This window comes from Trachypithecus francoisi, unplaced genomic scaffold (genome assembly GCF_009764315.1).
Source record: "Trachypithecus francoisi isolate TF-2019V2 unplaced genomic scaffold, Tfra_2.0 Lachesis_group0, whole genome shotgun sequence".
In the NCBI taxonomy this organism is placed as follows: Eukaryota; Metazoa; Chordata; class Mammalia; order Primates; family Cercopithecidae; genus Trachypithecus; species Trachypithecus francoisi.
This window is the reverse complement of record NW_022681453.1, coordinates 106,530,972-106,549,375: the sequence shown is the minus strand read 5'-3', so window position 1 is coordinate 106,549,375 and position 18,404 is coordinate 106,530,972. Positions and strand designations below refer to the sequence as shown.

Genomic DNA, 18,404 nt, shown 5'->3' with positions numbered 1-18,404 from the left:
GGAATATTTAAAGACATATAATCTAGAAAACAGCAGAATTTGGGATTACAAAAAGACCTTGGCAAAAAAAAAAAAAAAAAAAAATTCTCAAATCAGGGTTCTTTTTAAGATGCTGGAATTAACTGAATCTGTGCTGGGGTTGAAAATCAAATGGCCACCCTTATGTACGGTAATTTATTCCCACAACTTCTGCCGACATCACAGGGCTTTATTGGCTTAACATCAATGATACAAATTAAATACTCATTGTATGAGGGGGGAGGGAGAGAAAGATTATGTTTAAGCTTATACTGACTGCAACACTGTCTGTTAAAAATGAGCTGTACACAAAACACAGAAAGCTTTTTAACAATACAATTACACTACTGAATTTTTTAACTTTAATTATTTCCTGCTACCAAATGGCTTCAATCCTGATTAGCTTCCTTTGTAGTAACTCGTGTTTTTCTACATTCAATCTCAAAAGATGAAAAAAGGCATATCTGCTCAGGTTTCCTTGGAATGTTTTTTTCTTAGTTATCTTTTGGAGTTGGGAATCATGTTACTTTCTTTAACGTACTGTGTTTATTATTCTAGCATGTTAAAGATGTTTTAACAGTGATGTTAATAGGGATATTTTATTTTAATATTGAATAATATATCCTTAACTATACACAGATCTTTTAAACATTTATAGAAAACACAACACAGTTGAAATGAGAAATTCTAAATTCCAGTAGTTTCTGGATTTGATCATTTGTGCCAATTTCCACTGAAACCAAGGCTTAGAGAGCAAGATTTCCACATGGAAAACTGAAGGCTGAATGAGTTTTGTAACTGAATTTAAAATTGCAAGAAGAAACTCTATTGTGATTTCACTGTCTACTGCATACACAGCAGAATAGCTGTTAGTTATAAAAGCATCAGGCTACCAAGGTAAAGTACTTGAAAACACAAAGTGAAACACATTTCACTGACTAACGTAATAGACAGTCAACCTCCTTATCACAATTGCCTGGAGATAGACACACCTTTTCATGTCTTGTATTCATCCTGGCTACTTTCACTCCTTCTGGAGGGCTTTTGAACTTGGATTTGACACCTCTTAAATTTATGCTTTCTGTAAATGTGAAGAGGTTTTCTTTTCTTAGTTTTAGCCTTACTTGGAGCTCAAGTCTAACTTAGATTAAAGAGAAGTAGTCTTGGCCTTAGAAACTCAATGTTTGTTCTTGATCTTTCTTTTTTTCCTTTTGTTTTTTATGAGATTGAGCTAAAAACCCCAAAGTGGGACATAATGGCTTTAGAGACAGGAAGGAAATATTCTTTGCTCTTTTTTTTTCTAGTGTAAAAAGCCCACAAGGCTCTTTTGTACAAAGCCCACAGTAGAAGCGCTCCCTCAAAAGCCACCTTTTTTTCCTAAATAGTCTTAGAAGAGACAGTGTTCAGAAAATATGACAACATCAAGTGTTGCTAATGTTAGACCCAAAACAAACTAAATGGTTTATGGCCAGAACTTCCATTTACTATATATACTGTCAAAATAGGAATTTTTTTCCCAACCAATAAAATGTGTTTTTAAAGGTCATTGCCTCTGAAATTCCACGATCAACAACTTGCCACTTAAAAAGAAAAAAAAAATAGGGGAAAGTTCTCAAATGAGATATAGTGAGAAATAATCAGTATGACATCACAGAGAAAAACAAAATGGGATTATGAGAATGAAAAACTTCTGGATTATGGATGGGAAAGAGGTGACAGATCCATTTCCTCCTATCAGCTTAAGATGTGACTTTGACTTTCAAAAACCTGGTAGCCATAGAACACGGCATCCACTTGGGATCATATGATACTAAATAATAAATCTGTATCAAAATTAGCAAAGTACAAGTGCAATTCATTCAATCAGCTGATATTTATTGAGTGTTTGTTATGATGCAAGCACTCTGTGCACAGAAAACAATGGCAAAGTCCCTATTCAAGGAATCCTACATTCTAAAGAGTAATAGAATCTTCTTTTTCTGTTACAAATTGTACAGGCCCTTGAAAGTGGATGATCTTGAAGTAATGAAAGATTTGTTTTCCTCCAAAGACAAAGTTTCCTCCAAGACAGAAATAGCTGTCATTTAATTAAAAGATTAGAAGGGTTCTATGTTTGAAGACCTGGAGTTTAAAGCACATTCTTCGCCTCTACTTGACCAAGATAGTTTTTGAACTATCTTGAACATTTATTTCAATTTTGAACATAATTTTGAACATTTAATTCAATTTCCTGTAACACTTACAGAGCTCCCATAAGCAAAACAACATGTGTTCTTTAAATATGTTTGAAATACATTATTTAGAGCAATACTTAAAGTCTATATGTAGCACAGCCCTATACATAATATTTTCTTCAGTTGTCAGCATTATATTTTGCATGTTCAAACCACCGAAACAAAGACGTCCCCAATGCCTACCTTGAACAGTCAGAGTAGCAGATGCTTCAGCTTTTCCCACCATATTTTCTGCAACACAAGTGTATGAACCCATGTCACCAGCCATCACCTTCCTAATTTTCAAGGTATGATCATCTCGGATTTCATATCTAATAACATAACAAAAGAAAGCACAGTTAAGTGACTTTCTACTTGAAAGATCTCATCATTATACACACAATGCTTCAAAGCACATGCCACATTCTTTTCTGATAATTTAAAACAAAGAGTAAAATGTGGTATTCCTCTAAGTCAGCTGGCAGAAGAAAAGCTTGTTTTCATAATTATGTGGACTAACATATTAAACTACTTTCTAAAAGAACATTTTGGGGTAAAGTTGGCATTTATTTACTTATTTCCTCAAGCTCCTGTGGTCACACTAAAACAAAAAGATAGTGACCATTAATTAAATTCTTATCATTTGCCAGACTTCAAATGTTTTATAGATTTTATCCTTCTAAGTTTTTACAACAATGGTATGAAATAACTGTTATGCTCACCTCCATTTTTTGGATGAGGAAAATGAGGTATAGGAGGTAAGGCAACTTGGCCTAGGTCCTCATCTAGTTCGGTGGCAGAGTTGAAATTTGAACCCAGTTTCATTTTCGAGTTCACTTGTCTTGCCTCATCTTCCCTCCCCTTAAATGCTGGGTTTTCCTTGAACTTTCACTTTAGTCCTCTTTTTACTCTACATGATCTCCCTGAGTTAAGTTATCTACTATAGTTTACATATTGATCTACTACACAAACATTTCCTACCCTTAATTCATCTAAGTTCCAAATTTGGATTTCTAACTAATAATTAGATATCACATTCCATAGGCACCTAATATTTAATGTATTAAATAAAATTTCCATTCTTCCCCTAACATAAACCAACTCCTTTCCTTAACACATTTACGTATCTTCTTTCACCAGCTGTCCATATCTAACAACTCATCCAATTTGTCATTTTAGTCTTAGAAATTTCTCTTTACTGTGGATCCCTGTCTCCATCTCACCTCCCAGTTCAGACAGTTTACATCGTTGTTCCGGACAACCACAAAGATAGTGTCCCTGCCACTAGCCTCTCCCCAGAATAATGTAACACCCATAGTGTTAACAAAATTAATTTTTCCTCTTATTTTTTGGACATGGAGTCACACTCTAGCACTCAGGCTGAAGTGTAGTGGTGCGATCTCGGCTCACTCACTGCAACCTCTGCCTCCCAGGCTCAAGCAATTCTCTTGCCTCAGCCTCCCGAGCAGCTGGTATTATAGGCATGTGCCACCACACCTGGCTAATTTTTGTATTTTAGTAGAGATGATGTTTCACCATGTTGACCAGGCTGGTCTCGAACTCCTGACCTCAGATGATCTGCCCACCTCGGCCTCCCAAAGTGCTCGGATTATAGGTGTGTGCCACTGCGTGTGGCCAACAAAATTAATTTTTCTAACGGGTAAACCTATTTATACTAACACTCTTGGCTCACCAATGTGCATATAATATTAGAAATTCTTTATTACACAAAGCCCTTCTTAGTTTCACCCTGATATCTCATAACTTCTCATCATAAATCCTATGCCCTAGCCATGCTAAACTTTATGCTACTCAAAAGATATGACATTCCTTCTCAGCTTGTGTCTATGTTGTGATAACCCACTTCCTGGAATATTCTTCTCTTCTTCCTTATCAGACTGATACATATTTTTCAAGATGTTACTTATGTGTCATGTTTCTTTGAGAACTCTCTCTGAAATTCAAATCCCCCGCTCTGAGCTGGTATAGGTTTACCTTTATGTGACAAAAGAGCTTGTGTATTAGTCCATTCTCACACTGCTATGAAGAAATACCCGAAACTGGGTAATTTATAAAGGAAAGAGGTTTAATTGACTCACAGTTCCACATGGCTGGGGAGACCTCAGGAAACTTACAATCATGGCGGAAGGCACCTCTTCACAGGGCGACAGGAGAGAGAATGAGTGCCAGCAGGGGAAATGCCAGACGCTTATAAAACCATCAGATCTCATGAGAACTCACTCACTATCACAAGAACAGCATGGGGGAAACCACCTCTATGATTCAATCATCTCCAACTGGTTCCACTCTTAACACGTGAATCTCATGATTCAAGGTGAAATTTGGGTGGGGACACAGAGTCAAACCACATCAGCTTGATATTGTTATTCTGTGTCTATCAATACATTTCATTTTGTGAGCTCCTTGAGAGCAGAAACTATGTCTAAACCACTACTGTAATCCTAACACCTAGAGAGAAGGCTCAACACATGTTTGCTGAATGAGTGAACATACTGGAGAGGACAGCCCACTGACAATACCTGAAAGCCTTTATTTTATTGGCTCGTTCCTGAAGGTTCGCTGAGTCGTGCATCTCTGCTCCTGGCCAATTTAAGGACTTGACAGATACCAAGAAACTCTGACCTCTCCTACCATTCCCTGGTGATATTTTAGCTGAGGAAAAGGAAGCCTGATTTTTAATTGGCTCATGGACACATCCTTAATGCTGTATCTTTCCTCCCTTTCCTGCCTACTATCATTCAAAAAAATTAGTATTAACTGTCATCTGGCTGAACAGAAGAGAAACCTGTGATATTAAAGAATATCACATTTTACAAGGGTTCCCTGTGCAGCCCAGGGTCATGAATGCACAGTTCTTCTCTGAAAGCCTCAGAGAAAGCAGGATGGCAAACTCCTGTTTCTAATTATCTCCAGTATTGTATCTGGCCCCTGATAGAGGATTCTAGAATGGACTATTCTAACAGCCCGGATGTGGAGATGATGTGATGAAAAATGTAGAAATGCTGAGTTGATAAATCACATCATGAAACTCTGATGTGTACCTGGATTTGGGCAGCTCTCCATCATCTTTCCTCCATCGTACGGTAGGTACAGGGTCACCTCGGGCCTCACATTTAAATTCTGCACTGTCATCCACAGTTACTGCCAAGTTACTGGGTCTCTTCACAAATGATGGTCTCTCTAAAATTAAAAAGAGCCGCCTTAAGGTAAAATTTTAAAATGAACCAGCTGAAAAACACTTTAGGAGTTCAGTAAGAGCATATTTTCAATTTAAAATATTAGTGAGGAAATTATTCCACAGAGTCTGCTCATTCTAGAAGCTTCTCCCTAGGTTTAGTGCTTCCTCCTAGTCCTCCTCCCACATCTTTGGCTATTTTATCTCTGGCTGCTTTTCTGATTTCTTCTCTCCTCTTTCTACCCACCCCACAAAAATACGTGGCTTAACAATATTTCTTTCTCCCTTCTATACAGATACAAAATGGTAAGAGATCTATTTTTCAGTAAGAAGATTAAATAAAATTGCACTTACCTAAAACAGTTAGTTCTGCTACTTCACTCTCACGTTCCCCAACCATATTGGTACCAACACAAACATATTTGCCAGCGTCACTTTTACGGGTGTAAGTGATCATCAGTTTTCCTCCTCGTATCTTAAAAAAAGTTTCACATGAATATTATTAAAATTGCTTCAGCTATGTTTACCTGACAGAGGTCTTCACAAATGAAGACTACTTTCTAAGCATACACATCAAAGCACAATTACATCAAACAGCTAATGTGTAGTATTTGCTATTTTTAGGTAGTAACCTTAAAGAGAACTGACTCCAAAGGTACAATATAAAAACAGCAAAAATGTTTCTCCTTACTTACATTTCATGTAAAGTTATATTCTGTATAGCTAGAAACTTGTTGCTCACTCGGGCAAGTTATTTCATATTATTTAGTTAAGTGAAAAACCACAAAAAATTGCGTGAATAATTTGGTTAGCAAGAGGAAAAATAAAATTCTTAATACCCTATGACTATAATTAATATAGAAATACACATTAGCTATAAGTGATTTCAGGAAAATGTATTCCAGCATTATATGAATTAACTAAAATGTCTCTAATAACTTAATTTGCCAGAGTTGCTGTAAAGGAATGTATCTTCATTGCAAAAACATAGTAGAACCTGTCATTTCCTTAAAAACGTGATGTTGCTGCCACCCAAGCTGGTTTTTCGGGACTTGGGAAGCAGAGAATGAATAGGTCCCAATAAATCACCAGGAACGACACATTTGGGTACACTTCTGAACATATAATTGAATACAAATTAATTTTACATGTTATCAGGCATACAGTACAAGAAGTCGACTGAAACTAAACACGAATTAAGATTGGACTATCCTTAATTTAACATGCTTTTGGATAAGAGTTGAGTTCAATTACCCACGAATATCTACAATGTCCTGATCTTAGAAAGGTTTCATGAGGGACAATTTCCAGAAGGTTTATTCATAGAGGTTTTTACCTCATAGTTACCAACTAGATAAAGGAAGAAGGAAGAAGGAAGGAAGGGAGGCAGGGAGGGAGGGAGGAAGGGATGGAAGGAGCGGGGGAGGAAGGGAGGGAAACATCCAAGCACATGTTTTTCATAATACACTAAGCAGTTCATTGAAACTACTACTTTGTAAAGGTGAGGTCGCCTCACAGTTCTGAATGCCTAAATGGATTTATTTTAATCAAGGCATCCAAACTAGGTATTCTGGCCAAGTCTTTAAATATTAGAGGAAACAAAACATTAACAAAGTTTTTTTGTGGGTTTAGAACTTGATTTTTTTTCAGTAGCATCATAAACAAATGATCAGCCTGCTCCGGATTACCATCCAGGGATTTTTCTCTGCATCATTCATCATTCTGTCTCTCATACCCAGAACAATGCCTGCACACAGTAGTCACTCAAAACACTGTTGCTGAATGTAAACTACTATTGTTAGTCTGTTATCCAAGTTAAAATATTTCTATAAGGTTTATAGCAGTTATAAGATATATTAAATTGTTTTATTTTTTCATACATACTTACATTTTCAAATAGAGAAATATAAAGAAAATGTCACACAAAAAATGCACGTTAGTGTTAGTACTTTTGAACATTCGTCTTTCAATTATGTGTGTATACATACACACTCACATACACACATGCATATACAGAGATAAGCATTTACCGTGAATATGTGTTTATATATACATATACACATATAAACATATATACACACACATAATTTTCCTAAAGTAGAATCATGTTATATATGCTGTTTTGTAATCTGCATTTTCAACAGTATGAGGCATTTTTATATTTTAAATGTTCAAGAAATTTTACACAGATCCTCAGCATCAATTTCCATGGTTACACACAATTCTACTGTTTGGGTTTACTACATTTTACCTAACTATTCCCCTACTGATAGATATTTAAGATATCAGTGCCAGGTAATATAGATATCTCATTCTTCCCGCTTATGAACAGCACTGAAATCAGCATTCTTTTGTATACACTTTTCTCATATGTGCAGTTATTTCCTTGGGAGGTAGCAAAGTGGGATTCTTAAATGTATACCCAACTGAAGGCTATTGGTTTATATTGCTAATGATCTTATGTTTCATAAAGTCATTTTAATATATCATTTAAATTTCTGCCTTTATCATAACCCTGCTGTGAAACTGTTTGGGGAAGTGTTAAAATCACCTCACTTTTCACTAAAGGGAACAGAGGCTCAGAAAAGTATAACTCTCCTCCCACAGACCTCTGGTATGCGCACTGATACGTTTTAATTACGCTTCCAAATGTCAGTCCCCTGACCTTAGCGTGAACACTGAAGCAGAGGAGCATATGTAATTCCTCATGGGAGCCCCTGTTACAATGCGTTGTAAATAGTAAAAATTTTGTGGGAGGAAATGACTTGTGCAATGTCACACAACAAGTTGGAACAAGGTGAAGACTTTAGGTAAGATATGTGTCTTTGGCTATACGCGTTATACAAATGAAAATAAATGCACAGCTCACATCCTTATTATCTTAATGTTTAATAAACTTGAGTTTAAAAAACTTGAGTTCTTGAGGTCCAGAACAATTTGAGTATCATCTTATCAAAATCTTCCTAAGAACTTTTGTAACCTTTCATGCACTGATTTTGGAACACTCGCATAAGCATTTCCAAAAACCCTAAGGAAACAAAATTATTACAGGAAAAGAGGAAGATGAAAAATCCAATATCTGAAATGGAAGTTAAGTGAGCTGAGGTGTAGCTAGATGTTTTCTTATTAGTTCTATAACTTTGGATAGCATACCGAGCCTCTTGTTACGCCTCAGAATCTAACCTTGAAATCTCTGGATATTTAGGAGACAAGTTTATTGCTGAAAGAATTATACAATGATACATAAAAGATATACCAAAATAAGAGGAAACAAACACATAATTTAACATTCTCTTTGTTTTAAAAGTGAGTAAGTGTTCAATGTTTTTTATCTACTATAAAATGTAAGGCTTTAAGGACAATTTTAAGATATTCAAATACATAGAAAAATTGTGAGTCAAAGGATAATAACATATAAATAATTTGCAACAGCATAGATTTATTTCTACAGCTTCAGTATAATATAGTACTAATTTACTTTTATGCATCTTAAATACTTGGGAATGTAGAGTTTTAAATCAACTTGCTTATGCACATGTGGGGCACCAATTAACATTATATATGACAGCCCAATGCTATTATATGTTGAAAGAATCCATACAAATGGAGAAGGAGGGGAATTTAGTTAACAAGAGTAATGAGGGGACTGCCAGGAGATCCACAGACATGAAAAAATTCCAATTTCGAGATGAATGGGAGGAAACAACAGCTGAGGTAAACCAAAATTCAAAGAGAGCTATAAAGGCCTAAGGACTTCGTAGTATACACCCTATTACTATAGCTCCAATTGTATATTACACTTGGCTTAATCATGGAAAAAATTGTATCACTAAATCTATCACATCTATTCTGAGCCCATATCCATGTGTTTGGTATTGAATATAGATAGAAAAACTGTTTCTTTTCCATCAAAATTTATTTTATAGCCATCTTTTACAACTAAATCACATTGGCTGTGTAAATTGAAAGTAACCCACCAGGCATTTTACAAATACTTTATCCTTTGTAAGTAAACAAAACTGGAGTTTGTTTACTCTGTCAATTTTTTCTACAAGAAATGTTATTGGATAAATTAAGCATCATGAAAAGCTGTTTTCATTAGTAACATAATATGACTAAAAGCATGTGGTTACACAGTGTTCATACATGTAAAACTTTCATATCAACGCAAAAATGTAAAACAAATTCAAGGCCTGAAAAATATTAAATTTTCAAAACACTTTTAATGAGAAAAATGCACTTTTTGTAACAATAGCAGAGATATTAATCATCAATGACTAAATAAGGTCAACTAAATAGCTCCTTTGTTTATCTACTCAAGGTATTCTTTACCAAAATTGCCTAGGTAAAGCCCAAAGACAACCAAATATATACGAAAATGTAACATTTTAAAAAAAGATTTCTAAAGCCTAGATAAATTTTCAGATACATATACTTAGGAAAGCAAAGTGAGCATGGGCTCTGGAGTCAGACTACTTTTTATTATATATGTGTAACTTTAGCCAAGATATTAGTTCCTCTGTATCTCTGCTTTTCAACTCTAAAATGGAAATCCTATTAATATAGAACTCTAAGGATATTATGAAGATTATGAAATGAACCATATGAAGCCCTTAGAAAATGCCTGCACGTTATTGTTATAATTATTTATTACACATATGCAGTTAATGATTCAATATTGTTTTTGATCTGTCTAATAAAAAACAATATTCCTTCCTTAGGCTAAATCCAGTAGCTTTTTATTAAAATTACAATTATAGGTCACATAATAACATTTAGTTAAGGATGAACCTCATATATGATGACGATCCCATAAGATTATAATGGAGCTGAAAAGTTCCTAGTGATGTTGCGGCTGTTGTAAGATCGTTCCCCAACGCATCGCCTTTTCTACGTTTAGATAGATTTAGAGACATGAAAACTTGCCGTTGTGTTGGAATTGCCTACAGTATTCAATGCAGTAGCATACCGTACAGGTTTGTGGCCTAGGAGGAATTGGCTATATCATATAGCCTAGGTGTGTAGCAGGCCATACTATGTAGGTTTGTAAGTAAACTCTACCATGGCCACCCAACAATCAAATCACCTCACGATGCATTTGTCAGAACGTATCCCTGTCATTAATCAATGCATGACTGTAATTACTAAAGCAACCTCCACTGGTTTCATCAGGAAAATATATATTTGCCTTGACACAGCATAAGACTTAGAAACAAGTAAACATCAGGCTTTATAGATCACTATTATCTCATCCAAAGCAGTGCTTCTCAATGGAGGCAATCATCTCCCCTCTGCCAGGAGATATCCGGCAGTGTCTGCAGGCATATTTTGGTGTCAGAACTTGGTGTGGGATTGGGGGACTGAAGAGTGTGGGGCTGGGGGGTGGCGCTACTGGTATCTAGTAAGTAGAGGCCAGAAATACACATCAAAGAATTATCTGATTCAAACTGTCAATAATGCAGGGATTGAGAAACTGTGTTCTAAAGACCCAGTTCTGGACTAAATAATTGCTGGATTCAAATGACAAAAGGAAGGAAGAGATACAATTAGATAATACAAATAATACTTAGTGTATTTAAGGAAAAACTGCTCAGATTTCCCAGATTCGTATAAATACTCTCCTCCATAAATTTCCCACCTCAGCAATAAACCAATTTCATTATAAAATACAACATTCTGTTATATACTCACTGACAATAATGGTTAAGGACCCCAAAGTAGATGTTACAAAAAATGAAAAAATAAACAAGCCTCACCAAGCCTGGGAGACACTTCCTGCCTCAGGGATGACAGAGATAGAAACTGGCAAAAGTGAAAGAACAAACCACAGAGTAGGGCAAATGAACTTAAAAAACAGAAGAAAAATGACAGCTTTCAATTGCCATAAATTCAAATTAATTTTGGCATTATGTCAATGACTACATTGAAATGGACCTTAAAAGGCGGTAATTCTACTCTCAATGGTCACAAATATGGAATCCATGGTGGGCTGTTCATTTCAATAAACAAAAGAACAGAAAAATGACATAGTACTATGACCCTGATTGAATATATATAACACACTTTCAAGCAGTGCCTCCTAGTAACAATCGACATTTTGGCCGGGTGCGGTGGCCCATGCCTGTAATCCCAGCATTTTGGGAGACCAAGGTGGGTGGATCACCTGAGGTCAACAGTTTGAGACCAGCCTGGCCAACATGGTGAAACCCCATCTCTACTAAAATAAATAAATAAATAAATAATTAGCTTGGTGTGGTGGCACGTGCCTGTAGTCCCAGCTACTCTGGAGGCTGAGGCAGGAGAATCGTTTGAACCTGGGACGCAGAGGTTGCAGAGAGCCGAGATTGTGCCACTACACTCCAGCCTGGGTGACAGAGTGAGACTCCGTCACACACAGACACAAAGGCAAAAAGAAATCAACATTTTATGTTGAGTCATACAAAAATCCTGATTGTGAATTTAGGGTGAGTTTATATATTTTAAACTGTGGTGCCCCTACGTAAGCCAAAAATGAACGTGTTCTCTGTCTACATAGGGAAGAAAAATATGTCTAACACAAACAAAACACTACAATGTGAAAATAGCATTATTTAAAATAAGCTAAAATATTTCTTGGCAAGTCTCTTCCTGCGGCTGGATTTGACAGTTGAATTGTAAACCTATCAAAAACCAGTTTGTGTAATGAACAGACACAATGTTAAACACTGAACTGCTGGAGCACTACTTCAATTAACATAATCCGGGTGGTGGAGAAGCAGAACATGTTAAAGTTTCAGACAAGGTGCTGGCATTTAGCCTATGTCAAAAATGCAAGGCAGAGGTCTTCCTTCCTCATTACCATATACCTTACCAGCCCACAATAGTAACCACATTAGAAGACCACATTTCCATAAGCTCTAGACAGTGCTTAAAGAGGCCCTTAGCTATATACATACTTGATGAAAGCAAAGCAAAACAAAAAAATGTCCCACTGGTCTTGCTCCTTTCTGGGAAAGAGACAGAGGATAGAGGAGAAGAAGATAAAGAATTTTAAAGTTTAAATATATTTAAACTTTCTACTTTTCTCTGTAATAGTCTCAGGTTTAAAAAAATGTTTTAGAGACATAAAAATGTAAAAATTCTTGATGTGTTTAACATACATGACTTTTATACACCAGGAATTTTCCCTGTAAAAAACTAGAAATGACTACTTTTCTTAGGGGTAAAGACTTCTCTGAGCAGTAGGAGATCCTGCCTTCATCTCCTTTACTGAATTGTTTACTGAATCATTATAGAGAATAATCAGGTTTAAGATGTAGCTTTTCTACCAAAAGTGAAGAAAACCATTTTATGTCTCTGGTTAGCATGGAAAAACTAGCATATTCTTATTTCCAGAATACAAGAAAAAAAATTTACCTTTGCACACAAAGAAATATACTGCCTTTAAAAAAGTAAATTCAGTAAACTTTTTTTGTTCAGTTCCCTTTTAAAACATAAATTCAGTAAGTTTTTTGATTGGGTTATTCTAGAGTATACAGCTTACCCTGAAATCAGTGCTCACAATCAGAAATAAAGATGAACTTAAAATGAACTCCTTGCGATGTCTTCATTTTCTACCCTAAAGCAAGTCCGATGATTTGCAGTATCTGTTACACAGGAATTTTTTTTTTTTTTTTTTTCAGACATCACCCCCACAATGTTATCCATACACCTCTAGGTTAACACACTAAACAGACTGGAGCTAATTAACTAGTTTGGCTACACAAATTCTTTTCTGCTTTTAATTACATTAACCTAATGTGACTTGAATTCAACAGACCAAAAACAAAACCGCTAATTATATTAAGGGCTTCAAAGATGATTTCAAATTGCTAACCACCAAACTGTCATAGAATTTATCTCATTTCCTTTAATATATTTTACATGCAAAATCTGTGCTTTACTAAAAATACTATTTAAAAACACATCAAAACAATGAATAATAGAATATTGATTTATAATGCTAAAGGAGAAATATGTTTCAACTAACAAAGATAAGCACACATAGGTATCATCGTACCAATAAGCAATTATGCAGTACTACATTTTTATAATCTTCGAAAAGATTAAAGGCTTGAAAATATTCATTTACAGTAGTAAGGGCTTGACAAGTGGGATTTACCTGAAGAATGAAGTTGTCTAAAGCACCTGAGTTTAGAAATTATTTTTTCAGAAAAAAAACTTGATTCGTTACCACCAACTCGTTTTCACACTATTTTGCAAAGTAAGTGAGATGAGAGGTTTTGAATTACAGTCTAGTGTATCATCCTTAAACAATTCACCACTAACTCTCCTTGTGCAGAATATCTCTTCATAGAAATGCTGTCAATTCTGCCTGGATCTTTGACCTATAGAATAGAGAGCAAGCTGTTGTGCACTACAGAAGTGCCTGGCATGGCTTCTTAACAACAATGAGATGCAGGTAACCCAGATGGCCAGTCATAGCCCCCAGACATTCCCCTTGGTGAAATCAGCTGCAGGACAGTTTTAGATGGTCCCTAAGGACTCCTTTCAACAGAAACATATGAAGAAGGGTCACAACAATAACGGCTTTTATTTCTCTAAATTTTGGCATCAAATTAACAACAACAACAACAGTAACAATCCAGAAAAAAATAACGTGTCTGAGGAGGGTGCAGAGAATAAGAGGAGGCAAAGTAATACACATTACTTTCCAATCTGGCTGCAAGAATAATATCAGCCTTTAATGTTACGCAGTTCAGATTAAAGCATTCATATTGTCTAATGCATGCCATCCTATTTGTCAAAAATAATCATGCTTTATTGCATTCTAATTAAGCAAAAGCATTGCTAGTACCATAATTATTTTGTATAAATGATAGACAAAGAATTGGATAATCAATCTCAAAAGTATCCTAGTAACCTAAAAATATATAATCAAGTAAAAATAATTCATAAAATTCAGATATTATACAATATAAAAGAAAATACAGTATTTCTTATTTTATATTTCTTTGTCATATTCCCAGGTAGGTACTGCAAAAAGATTACTTTAAAAAACTATATCTCTTATTAAATAATTTCATGTTTTTATTAACTATGCTTTAATATCATATCCAGATAAATTATATTTCTGAACATACACATTAATAATTTTGCTGTTTGTCTTTAAGACCTAAATTTGAATGTAGTTAGGTATCAGATAAAAATGTAAATTATTGATAAATCAATTCAAAACCATCACCATAAAAAAACATTGATAGAGAGCAACTTATACTTACTGATCTAGTGACCAATACTTCTCTTAAGTGTAAGAACAAATTTCAAGAAATTTGTTTTTATATACTCTATAAAAACGTATACTTTATATATTTATTTGTACTAATCTCATAAAATAATTTTAAAATTCTATGCATTTATGACAAAATGATTTTATATTAAATATCAAAGCAAATGTTTTATTTTAGATTAAATAAACAATAAACCTCAGCCAAGTCACAGTTCTTCTTGGTTAGCAAAGTTTATTAAAGATTTTTTGATCTTTGTATTTTTTATAAAAGCTATTGATTTTTTATTCATTTTCCCAAAATTTGTTACCTCCCTCTATTCCTATTTTATTCTGGTTCACAGGGACCTAAAAGAGAGAGAAAGGGGAAGGAGGAGGAGAAGGAAAAGGAGGAAGGAGAAATGCATTATTTTAATTACTTCCCACTCAAGTCTCTTGATTAGATATGATCTGGTTTCACGTTGTGCATCCACAGGCTGTCAGGTAAACTTGTCTTTAACTCAAGACCAGTCTAATACGAACTCATAACACAAAATGACAGCACTGTACCCCAAGATGGATGAAACTAAGGAAAATAGATTGTATACTAATATTTATAAGATTTTGCTTTTTCTTCTAGGATATAAAATAATTATACCCAGATTAGTCAGCTTTCAATTAAACTGTAAAAAGTACCTAGATTTTACAAATGATGCACTAGTCCATTCTCAAGTGAAGGCTATTTCATTATTTACAGCCTGCTTCAAGTGTGAATAATGTTCCTGGGATTTGCACAAAAAATGTTTTCTATAACAAAAGGGCACCGGGGCGAGTACACACACATTGTAGAGAAAATATGAGAATGATAAATTGAAAGCCATCAAATGAGCATTCTAAAAATTCCAGGTGACATAAAAAAGGACAGCATTGCATGGCGAAAAGCCACAGCTTGTTTCAAGTCTTTCAACTACTCTCTTAGGAGTGGAATTGAGAGGAAAAATAGGCAATTCGGATCTCTCCATTGGCGTCCCACATGTGCCCGGGCTACATACACACAAGAGAACACGATCCAGTTTCATTTGTTTCCTGGTACACTTCACAATACCATTTGAAAACCAACATGAATTCAGCCAGGAGTTTACACACTCTTGATCATCAGAGAGAAGCAACAAGAGACTCATGCAGAAAAAGCAATTATCCCAGTGGGAACACGTGGCTCTTTGCACAGCTTGGTGAGCTGCCAGCTGAGAACACAGGCCTGGGAGAGTCCCTGCCTAGGACTCTGGCAGCTGCACTTCCCTGCTCTTTCCATTTCTCCTCCTAAACTTCTCATTTCTTCCTCATAGCAATTTATAAATTGGTAGTTGGCTGTTTGCTGCTGCAGAAGCACACCTATGATAATTTGATTATAGACTATCTCAGGAAGAGCTGTACTGCTAATTGCAGGTAAGTGGGAGCCACTCTGCAGAGAGACATAGTTAAAGGAAAGGATGATTTTCTTCGTGAAAGTATAAATTAGTATCTTGCTCTCTATCAAAAGTATATCACCAGAGAACCTTTTTATGATTCCTAATTTAAATAAATAATAGAAAGAAATAACACAGCCCTCTTTAAACATACCAATTTTGCTTGCTTAAGTGTAGCTCAAAGACAATATGAAGCCTTGGGTATGGCATTTTTCTGCTGGACGCCCATTTTCCTGGGCTAGACAGAGGTACGTAGCCTAAAGCAATCAGCCAGGAAAGCCCCTTCTAATTTATAGTATTAACCAGGAACAGACAACTGCTGAGTGCTGATGAAATGGAGAGCAGATAAAACAGTGAAGGCTTTTTAGCAGATTCCCAGGTGTCTGGTTCCCAAGTCATTAAGACTAGAACCCCAAAGTGAATCCTATAAAGGAGGCAATATAAAGAGTGGTTTTAGCCTTTGTTAGCCATCTTCTAAAAGTAAGAAAGCTAATTGATTTTTACCTCTATGAAAATTCTAGGTAGATTACATGCTAGCATTCAGCATTAATATGAAAAATTGATTTAGCGTATAGCTATTAAAGTTAATGTATTATTTCCTTCACAGGTCCCATGAAACAGTGTCCTGCTGTTTTAAAGGTAAAAAACAAAGTCTTATGGGCAATTTTCACTTTCCCACAAAACCAGGTTTGGTTTTTATCACCTCATCCAACCATCTGGATCTAATTCTGAATTTACATACGGTCACTGCTAAGACAGCCTGAAATAAAAATCTACAAGGGAATTATGACTATACTCTAGAAATAAAGATGACAAATGTTCATAGTATTTGAGGGGAGAAAAGCTCATTTTCAAACTCTTGGCTCTTCTGAATTACAAGTACACCAGCTGAAAAGACTTTGCCAACAGTAAATCCCTTTTCCTCTCTGTGCGTTCTTACACTTAGCTCTATAGTTTGGTCCAGGGTGAGAAATTTCCCTCACTACCAAATGCTTGCTAAGATAAAGCCTTTTCCAGAGATCACGTATAACTGTTTACCCTTGAAATTTACATTGACTTACAGTCTGTAGAAGACACAACCATGGCAAAGTCAAATCAAGGTTGGGCATGAAAGGGATTCCTTGCTACAGACTGACCAATTTTACTTTATATAAATACATTTTTTATTAGAAAATATAAAACACATTTAATATTACTAATTAAGATTCTATAGAAGAAATATTCCTAAAATAGCTCCAAATTGAGGTAAACACTCATGCACATTCTGTGGTATTTTAATCCCAAAGAGTCAAAGGAGAAAAAGAAGAGCTTGCAACTGACAAGCTTAATTGATTAATCAGAAGTTAGGGCTCATCAGACCAGGGTAAGAGATTCAATATCCATATGGTCAGTTGCTTCACCCTCCTTTGTTGAACATGAGATTATGCTAGAATGTAGCTCGCCCATTTGGCAAACTTGTGCCTCATTTCATATGGAAAACATGTTCAACACATACATAAATCCCATATCTTCCAACAATACACATGTTAACATAAATTAAAATATTTCTACACACCTCCTAAGAGGAAGCAAGTAGGCTAACTCCTCAATATGAGGAAGAAAATATGATCTTAGAAAAACAGGTCTGACCTAGCGCTGAAAAAGGAGCTTTCTAGTGGGGTAAACTTCAAAATTATAAACAGGTACTTTTTGCTATTTCCTGAGAACTAATAATTAACTCATGGACAAATAAGAAATAAAAATAAATTCATCCTGATCATTTCTATGTCTATAGTTATTGGTGAAAACAAAGTAACAGAGAAAATGATCTGTGTAAAGGGTATTGTAAAAACTGTTTGGAGGGATATTTATTCGGAACGTTCTTTCTTAGTCATAAATGGTTCCATTTCATAGCCAAGACAAAAGCATGCTGAACAAAAAATGTAATGTAAATGGTATTAATTGCACTAAGGGATATCAGTGTTTTACATGGCTTCTAACCCACGTCTAGGTTATCCTGTTGGAACTTTGAGCTGAGAAATTAGAACCTTGTGCATCCTAGGTTGCTTCTATAGAACTCTATCTAAGAGTTCCCGCATTTAGGGATGGGAAAGGTCCACTAGAAGTTACATCAGTCAGTGTGAAGATTAAAGAACAAAGTAAAATCAATGAGAAAACCTTGATCTGACATTTCCTGCCTCTCTTCTGCACAGAATATATGTTCTGTGATGGCAAAAACTTTCTCCTAGTTTTAACATTTAAAAACACAGCACATACATAGAAAGTAC

General features: G+C 35.3%; 1 protein-coding gene across 5 annotated transcripts in view; it reads right to left on the bottom strand.

Moving 5' to 3' along the window:
• The window catches only part of ROBO1 (roundabout guidance receptor 1), a 420,921-nt gene that overhangs the window by 111,868 nt on the left and 290,649 nt on the right, over window positions 1–18,404 (bottom strand). For all 5 annotated transcript variants that reach the window (XM_033211602.1, XM_033211603.1, XM_033211606.1 and 2 more), the window contains exons 4-6: window positions 5,782–5,902; window positions 5,294–5,432; window positions 2,436–2,563 (exon numbers count right to left, since the gene is read on the bottom strand). In XM_033211602.1, the coding sequence (XP_033067493.1) occupies window positions 2,436–2,563; window positions 5,294–5,432; window positions 5,782–5,902 (388 nt within the window). The remainder of the gene's footprint in view (window positions 1–2,435; window positions 2,564–5,293; window positions 5,433–5,781; window positions 5,903–18,404) is intronic.